General features: G+C 40.4%; 1 protein-coding gene across 2 annotated transcripts in view; it reads left to right on the top strand.

Annotated features, from left to right (window-relative positions):
* Window positions 1–559: 559 nt before the first annotated feature.
* Window positions 560–9505, top strand: part of Rassf6 (Ras association domain family member 6) — a 65600-nt gene continuing 56654 nt past the window's right edge. The window contains exon 1 of one of the 2 annotated variants that reach the window (XM_063240321.1): window positions 560–995. Coding sequence is in view for 1 of the 2 variants with exons in the window: in XM_063240320.1 (XP_063096390.1) it covers window positions 6017–6036 (20 nt within the window). In the remaining variant the exon portion in view is untranslated. Of the gene's footprint in view, window positions 996–5906; window positions 6037–9505 lie in introns of those variants that run through there. The other variant, XM_063240320.1, reaches the window with a different exon arrangement.

Raw genomic sequence — 9505 nt, 5'->3', positions numbered from 1 at the left:
ATAAACCTTGACAGGAGCCAAGAAGTCCAGGAGCAGCCTGAAGTGAACTGGAGGGCCCTAAAGACTGAGTATCCAGGGAAGCCTGCAGATTCAGCACACCTGTAGGAGACAGTGTCAGTGGAAATAAACCAGACACTGAGATATCCTGGGGTTTCTCTCATGCAAGAATCCCAAAGTACAAATGAAGCGTGAAATAAATGATAGTAGGTAGGAACTGGGAAGAGAGATGGGAGGGGGTATCAGAAAGGAGGCGTGTTAGGCCCCAACTACCACAAACGCTGAGAAAGAAAAGTTGTTACTTCTGATATGTGAAGAAAAATGTTCCAAACAGTGCTGCTCTGAATCCGATGACAAAGTGCAGTCAGTGGGAGTGGGAGGCAGGTTCTGTAAACCTGGGAAGCCAGGTGAGGTGGACATTGTGGGTTCTACTGCTCACGGGGCAAAGGTCAACCCGCCAGCTTGGAGGCCTCAGCAGGACACTGAGGGCTCCCCCTAGGAGCCAGGGAAGGGCCCACAGCATGCGTGTGCGCACTCGTGTGTGTATGTGTGTGTGTGTGTGTGTGTGTGTGTGTGTGTGTGTGTGTGTGTGCGCGCGCGCGCGCGCGTGTGTGTGTGTGTGTGTGTGTAAATAAAAGCACTCTGTAATTCGATAGCATTTATCATCTGACAATCTGAATGTTTCCGGCGTCTTTGGAGACTGGAGGCACGGAGGCAAAGCTGCACTGCCCCTGGTCCCCTCGCGGTCCTCGGCCCCACCGCAGCTCAAGCGGTCGTGCCGGCGACGGCGCGCGTGCGCAGAAAGGAGGCGCGGGTTCCGCGGGACGGGGAGACTGAGAAGGCTCCGAGCTCAGCCGTAGTGGGGTTCCCTCCTTGTACCCCACTGACCTATAGTCCAGATCCACACGGGCCGGAAATGAGATTAGAACCCGGCGCTGCCTCCAGGGCCTTCCGGCCCGCGGTTCGGAGGTCACGGCGCAGCCCGCCACGCCCTGCAGGTGAGCGGGAGCGCCTCCTCCCGGGCAGTCGGGGTGAAGGCCGGGCTTGCGGCCGCCGAGGTCTAGCGGCAGCCGCGGTAAGCGAGCGCGAGCGGACCCTACGCGCTCCAGTCCTAGCGATTTTCTCGGAACTCCCTTTCCGACGCAGGTAAGCCTGCCGGGGGCGGGAGACACGGAGGCCGCGGTGTGAGGGCTGCTGAGGGATCCGCCCCGGAGCCCTGCAGAAGGGCTGAGCTCCAGAGACTCCGTCTTTGAGTATTTTGTGCTTGCAGTATTGTGTCAGAAGAGTCTTTTGGAAGGCTCAGCTAGATTCCACAGAGCAGCAAAGAGATTACTCCCAAGTGGTTGGAAAGAATTTTGGATATAATTTGAGACCTTACCAAACAGTGAAATAATCATAAATAAATAATGTCCATGTGTTAAGAAAAACTAATTTCAAAGCAGAAGACTCGTGGGGTTCAACTCTTGTCCCCGTCACTTACTGTACTCTTGCCACTTTGGAAGTTGACTTATGTAAGACTCAAAGTCTGTGATCTATAAACCACACATTCTAATATGATTTGCCAAGCGGGCTTTGGTGGGGCTACACATAAACGCTGCATCTTACACATTAGCATTAAGAAGTGAGCCTCTGCCAGGACTGAATAAACCGAGTGAGCAGAACCGGGGAGACAGACAGCACAGAATTAACGCTGAAATCCAACTGCTTTACAGAAATAGAGTCCAGAACACACAACAGGTGGCAGGTGAGAAGCCATAAAAATCACCAGGCTTTTTGCCACTTTTCAAATATTAGAGTATCTATGTAGAATTGTTTGTTTTCGAATGGTATTAACTTTTGTGTTTATGTACAACAATAGTAAAAGAATGGTACCCCGTAGTCCAGTGGTCTTTGCCTTTAAACTTAAATTATGGGAAAGGGGCGTTATTTTGTGATTTTTTTAAAAACGGCAACTTTGTGAATGTTACTTAGTCGTACTAATGTTGCTAGCTCTGAATAGAGGACAACTTAGAATTTATGACTAGTAACTTCCATTGATAGCATTTCATGTTTTCATTGTATTAATGTATTTAAATGTTTCATAATTTATCTCAATTTGACCTCGCTATTTGAATTGATTCTTTTTTATAAATTAGAGTTAAGGTTCTGAAATATACTTCTTAGTAGATATTGCCTTGGAAATTATGGACTAAAGTCCTGACGCCAAATAAGTGTGTACAGTGTTATTGTAACCTGAGGTGGAACTAATTAATTAGATAAAACTTATACAATAGTCCCAAATGAAATGTATCTACTTAACCATATTTAATATTGAGATTAAATCTAGTGAACCACAAAGCTGTATGTCTTCCTAATTACGGAATATACGCTTTACAACAAACCTCTAAACCTTTGGATCAAAGAGAAATAACTGTGTCTTGGTTACTTTTCTTTTGTTGTTGGGACAAAACACCGGACACTCAAAATGAAGGAAGGAAAAGTTTATTTCTTATGGTTTTTGGAAATTTCAATCCATGATCAGCTGGCTCACAGGCAGGGTGGCATGGCACTGGGGCAACACTTCAAGGCAGCAGCCAGAGCAAAAGGAGAAAACAAAACACTTCTGGCCAATATTGTACGTGGGCCACCACCACTCCTCTAGTGTGGGTGTAGCACTCATAAACCTCTTTAGGCTCCTTTGCACAGGTGAGGAGGATATTTACAAAGTAAGAACGCTGGCTCCCTGCTGAGTCTCTGTAATGGTGATGCATTGTGTCAACTTGAGAAGTCTACAAGTTTAAACAACTCAGCGGGGGGCCAGAGTCCTCACTTGGTAAACATCCTCATCCTATGAGAGAGGAGGGCACCCAGATAGTGTGAGTGCTATACTCAGCATAGAGAGGGGTAGACTGCATACAATATAAAAGAGGAAAAGAGGCTTGCTCTCCTCCACCTTTTGCTCTGCTTTTGCTGTCTTCTGCTGCCTTAAACTGTTTCCCCTGTGCCAGGCCACCCTGCTTTTGAGCCAGCTGATTATGGATTGAAGCCTACACAAACTGTAAGCTAAATAAACCTTTCCTTTCTTAATTTTTGGTGTCAGATATTTTGCCCTACCAACAAGAGAAAAGTAACCAAGAAAATAATCAGCAATGACTAAGAAAAAATGGAACTTTTCCAATTATATTCGGAATGTACATGTGTTACATGTCTTTTTAACATGAAATTACAAGTTTTATGCCTGACCTTGGTTTTAAATTCCTAAAATAAGAATCATCTTTTAATTGAAAAAGAAACAGTGTTAACATTCATTTATTTTATACAGATTCATTGATTACATTGTAGGTCCAGAATTTAGGGTTGCTATAGAAGAGTTCATATAAAAATTGAGATTTTAAGAAAATATTGAAGTATAGATAATCAAAACACAGCCTCTGAGAAAGTACTTCTCAACATTCTCTCTTTGCACTAAAGTCTAGGTTTAGAGAACTATGCTGTTTGCAAAAGTTAACATACAATTATCAATCATAGTAATTCCATCATTCCCTAATATAATTCTAAATAGCAGACTAGCTAATACTGATTGTAGAATACAAAGATGACTCCTCTTTAAATTGTGAGGCTATTATCTTAGAAGTTTAGAGGCTTAAAGGAAAACTTCCTGCACCCTCTCTCAGAGCATACTAAATACAACACAAAAGAAAAAATGTAATTCTTTTAAAACCAATGTAGGCACAGGAAGGATAAATTATGTGAAGTCTCAGAATGTCTTCTTGAAAACGGCTGAAATGGAGAATCCTTGATTTCCACCACAGTAACAATTGGAGATGTCCTTGACAGTTTAGCAGCTCCCTCCCAGACTAAAGGGTTGAGAAATACTTTAAACCCTCAAGTAGCTTGATCCCAAATTACTCCTCCATTTGGTTCTGCTTTCCTCATCTCTCTTGGGGCACTCGAGGTCAAATAAAGTATATTGCATTAGTGCCTGTAAAGGTGCAGTCAAGTGATAAAGACTTGACATTTCAAATGAAATTCTGCTCATGTGTTCAGGTACATTGTGTTCAGGTACAAGTTTAGTTGTTTGACCCATATTTGATTTAATTCTGTCTTAAATTCAAGAATTAAAATACATTTTTATTTGTAACAAAAATTCATAATGCAACCAATGTAACTTAATAAAAGGGTAATTTTTATACCTCAACACTCAACTTACACCATCTCAGAAAATATGGTATGTTGTTTGGGGAAAAAAAGGTAGGGCCCAAGGTTTCCCATAAGAAATTCTTCCATTAACTCTTTTTTCCTTTCTTTTAAAAATCTAAGTAGTGGGTGACATTTTTGACTGTGTATAACTTTGTCTCATTCCCCCAAGTGTTGTAAGTGAATACAGGTCTACTCCCCACACTCTCAGATTCCAACTCATAGCTTTGAAAAAACAGCTTTGTTTTAGGAATGAATGCATATCTGTAACTTTCCATTGTTTCTTCAGACTGTAGCAATATTTTCTTAAAAAGAAACTCCATGCCTACAACCCTTGATATAATCTTACCTTGTAATACTGACCTGCATTTTTAATGTGATATTTCTGTTTTAATTTCATTCACTGAGGGTACATGTCTCAGGTATTTGTTCCTCCCGTGTGATTTACAGTAATGCCTTTGAAATCAATCAAAATCACTCATGCTTTTAGCACAATTTATAATAGCTGAATCTTGGAAAAACCCAAATGCCCATCAACCGAGGAATGGATAAAAAAGATGTGGTGTTTTTAATATAATGGAATACTACTCAGCTACAAAGAAAGATAAACTCAAAGCTTTTATAGGTAATTGGGTACAGCTGGAGTCTATACTCATAATGAAATAAATCAAATGTGCATTTGTAAGCACTGCCTTGTCTTCATAGTGTAAGAGACTAAAACAGAACGTAAGATAGAAAATCTGCAATAGATACTGAGAAAGGGAAAGAAACTGCTCACAAGGGAAGAAGAACTGGGATGAAAGAAAGAAATGAAGGAAGGGAAAAGAAAATATATATACAAGATAGTTAACATCATTATACTATTAATTTCTTTTAGTTCATTAAAGGAATCTGTTGGTCATTATGTTGACTGATTAATTTCACATCCCGTATCTTGTAATCTGAGCAACTACTTTGAAGACAATATGCAATATGTTAACCATTATTAATTTATTTTGTTTTGAAACTGTATTGTTTTTCTTTTGTTTACTTTTCACTCTTTAAAATAAAATCACTTATGCTTTTATAGCTCTTAATTTTGTTTGTTTGAATCCCACTTTGTTTCACTTTTGTATCTTGAACAACTATTTGTAAGAGGACAATATGTAATCATCAACTAGTGATTTCTTACTGTTTATTTTTTCTTTGAAAGTATGTATTATTTCTACCCATTTTCTGTTTTGTGTAGTCTTTCTTGGAATAAAATTTTTTAAAAAGACAGAAAAAAAGTATTGTTAATATTTTAATGTTTCCTTTACAACAAATATTAAATATTTTATAAATGCTTAATATATTTGCATATATTCACTTACTCTAAAAGACACAAAAATGATATGCCACTAATCTTTTTCTAAAAGATCTAGTAGTCAATTCAAGTGAAGTAAAATATGGTTAGAGAAAGAAAGCAGTAATACCTTCATTCACAAGTCAAACAATTAGATTTATAAATAAAAGCGTTTAACAAAATTTTGCTTCCGTTCCTGAAATCTGATGAGGTGACGAACTTAGACTGTGGCATCTTCCCCACTCCGACACACAGTGTGGCTTCCTCTAGTTTACATCATGATCACAGATCTCTGATCACTTTCTGTGAAGCTTCATTATGTACTTTTTTTGTCTTTTTCCTTTTTATAGGTACTGGGGATCGAACTCAGGACTACCAGCTTGCAAGGCAGGCGCTTATGCCTGCTGAGCTAAATCCCCAGCCCCCATTGTGTACTTTTTAACACAGAGAGTACTCTACAGCATTATTTAATCCACATGGCGCTAAAGAAAGTGCAGAGCAGTGAGGAAGGTGACCAGAATGTGTGGAGGAGTAACAAGGTAACAGAAAAAGTGCAGAGCAAGAATGCTAAGAATGTTTTGAAGAAAATAACCACCGAATCCAAGAAACAAAATTGTAGAAAAGCATGAGTGTAGCAGCTGTATGGCTGGTCGACAGGGTAGTAACGATGTTAACCAAGCAGAGGACACAAGAGCTGGGACAGCTGGGAAACTCTTGTCAGTGCAGCTGGATGAAAAACAGCTGGCAGGGATGACATTAGTAAAGCTACCATCTGTGTAAAAGCCAGGAAACTACAGAGTGATTCAGTGCAAGAAAACTCCTCTACACATGCAGCAATTAGTGAATTTAAAGCCAGTGAAGGGTGGTTTGATGAATTCTACAAGAGAAGTGGCAACCACAGTATGATAGGACATGGTGTGAAACACTGAAAGGGTAAATAAGGCTCAAAAGGTGTAATAAATACTAGGAAACAGGAAAAAAAGGTACAAATTGGAAGGGGAACAAGGGGGTGGAAGAAAGGAAGGAAGAGAAAAAATTAAAAATGGGAACAAAGGCTGTGTAAATAAAGGTGGGGTTGGAGGAAAATCAAGATATATATGTACAGATACAAATTCCCTATGATGACTATGACCATTATGAATGTCTAAAGTGTACCAATAAAATTACTTTTTAAAGAAGACGTGGCGAGGCTTCCGGTTCTGACAAAGCTGCCACAGATGCCTATAAGAAAGAATTCACAGATTTCATGAAGGTAGAAGGTACATCACTCAACACATGGTTTAACTGTTATGAAACGGCTTTTCTGGGAGAAGATAACTGAAGAGAAACTATGCTGCAGGAGGAGAAGGTGCTGTTACGCCCAAGCCAGTGAAGGATGGGTTGGACATTCTGCTGTACCAATGCAAGTGCTAGTCTGAAGATTGAGCCACTCCCCATGCACCATTCCCAGACTCCTCAGCATTCAAGACATGGAATGTGAACAAGGCCAGGCCACGTGGCATGTGGAGGGCCAGTGCAGAAGCTTGGGTCACAAGGCAGTTCATGGAATGGCTATGTGAGGTGTTTGTACATACAATGAAGAAGTACTTTCTACCAACTGCCTGAAGGTGCCTTCTGATGGACAGTGCCCCAGCACACATTCCAGCCTTTGTGGAATGATGGGGATGCTGAGTGTGACATCACAAAGGTCAAATTCCTCCCTGAAACACAGACGTCATTTGCAGTATATGGGCCAGCATTGCAGTATATGGACCATTTGATCTGCAACTTCCAGAAGCGCTACCCAGAAGTGCTCTTCATCAGGTATTTTAATGTCACTGAAAAGATGCCCTTGACCCTGAGAAAGTTCTGAAGAAACATTCAGTATCCTCCACTGTATCAGCCTCATTATCAAAGCCTAGGAAGATGTTACATACCAGACCTTCAACTCAGCCTGGAGGAGACTGTAGCCAGAATGTCTCTGAACTTGGGTCTGAAGGACAAGTAATGGAAGAGACTGTGTCCATAAACAGGACAGTGGGTTGGATGGTGCAAACTTAGAGGAGCAGGCGCAGGACCATGAGGAGGAGCTGACTGTGGAAGAACTTGCCGAACTCCAGTGTGAGCAACAAGGTGCTTGTTGAGGAACATTCACTGAGGAAGAGGAAGATGAGGAGGAGGCTACCAGTGATGTGATAAAGTCCATTTAGAAAAATGAGTCCTCAAAGCACCACCCCAGTGTAATTGTAGTGAACAAAGTGTCGAGTCTGATGAACAACAACTGTCTCTCATTTCTGGGAGTTGTGAAGCACAGGAAAAAACAAATGACATTGCACAGATTTTCATCAAAAGTGACCCAGCTCCTAAAAGACAAGAGAAAAAACCCCTGAAGGAGATGTCCTTATAAAGTGGACTCTCCCTCCAAACAGTAAGCTCCTCCCCACCCACCTTCCTGTCCTCCTCACAGCCAGTGCAAGCAGTGTTCTGTCTTCATACTGTATTGTTCTTAGTTTCGTATTTTTGTGGTTAAAAAAGTACATACGATTCAGGACAGAGAAACCTTATTTATATTTAACCTTATGGGGAAATTTGATTTTGTTGTCAACCAAAATCAATTTACAACCACGTTCATAGTGATCAAAATGAATTAATCTTATTTACATTGAATTTTACGGAATTTGACGAAACTCACGAAATACTTTTTGGATACTCAAAGGGGTGATCCAGATTTTCCACTTTTAAATAACGTCTAGTTGGGCACCAGATGGTATTTTAAGTCACTGGCCCACGAGAGTTGATTTGGGTTTCAGTTCACCTCCTCCCATCATCCGGCCTCATTCTCATCACAATAGCTAACAAATGTGGGCAAGCCCGTGTGCAGGTGGGAACACAGCACTAGGGAAGATGAACTAGTGCTGCTTCCTTCTTGCCTGAGTTGCCTGTGCCCTGGCAGTGTCTGTTCTGCTTCCTCAGGCACCAGATCTCATCTGCCTGCTCAAAACCATTTTGCCTTCTGTCTGAGACCTACATAGGATATCCAGCGCTGTTTATTTCTCCAGGACTTCATTGTCAACCTGAGAAATTCTTTGACTCTGGAGTTACATTCAAGGAAAAATGAAAAAGTAAATAACCAAACTTATTAAATGGTCTTTATACACAACCTATGGTAATAAACTCTGGCCCCAAGGCGTAGCCAGGACTGTGAGTCACCGTCTAAGCAAAGTACACATGTTTATAGCAACCATCTTTATTCTTCAATCCTGGCTGCTTACGTTCTTTCCAAAGAACCAAACATCCAAAGAAAAATCATGAAGCTTCTATAATTGTGATTTCTCCTCTTCATAAGTCTGCTTCATCTCCGCTATTCAAGACCTTTCTATTACCTTTCTCTAGTCTTTGAGAAAACTAAATGACACTGTTAAGTCTATCAAGTCTCAATAACTTAGATTTTCAAAATAATCCTAGTAGGTTTTAGTTTTCTATAAATTATGGTAATAGGGCTGGAGAAATAGGGAGAGCAATCTATTTGAATTCATAGATGTATGCCTCACTCAGTAATTCATAACACCAATCAGAATACACCAAATCCTTTACTTAGATTTTAGGTATTTGAAAACAGTCTGAATGATTTTAAGCCAATTTTTAGATCAGACATGGTCAATATTATTTCTTAGTTAAATGTTATATTTTACCTAAGGACAAAATTGTTAGCTGTTTTCATTTTCTCCCATTAAATTTCATTCAAGTGTCTTTCTTCCTAAGGTCAGAGAAGAATATAAAGACTTTTGGAAGCCTTTTCTTCTGCAGTCTTTTGAAGCTGGCTGTGATTTCTTTAGCATAGATTATTACTTTGAAAAATAACTACACATCAGTTTTTTTATCCTTTCAAGATTTGTGCCTTTTTTTAAATCAAAGAAAAAGGAGAGGGAACTTACTGAAAAGAAGCTGCAGTGATTTTTCAGTCGTCACTGCTAGTTTGCACTTCATAGTGATAACAAGCTTCATTGAGGTTGAGGGCCTGCTGTCTGG

This window comes from Cavia porcellus, unplaced genomic scaffold (genome assembly GCF_034190915.1).
Source record: "Cavia porcellus strain 051 isolate PalLab524CR breed Dunkin Hartley unplaced genomic scaffold, mCavPor4.1 scaffold_30, whole genome shotgun sequence".
In the NCBI taxonomy this organism is placed as follows: Eukaryota; Metazoa; Chordata; class Mammalia; order Rodentia; family Caviidae; genus Cavia; species Cavia porcellus.
This window is presented reverse-complemented; position numbering and strand designations above follow the sequence as displayed.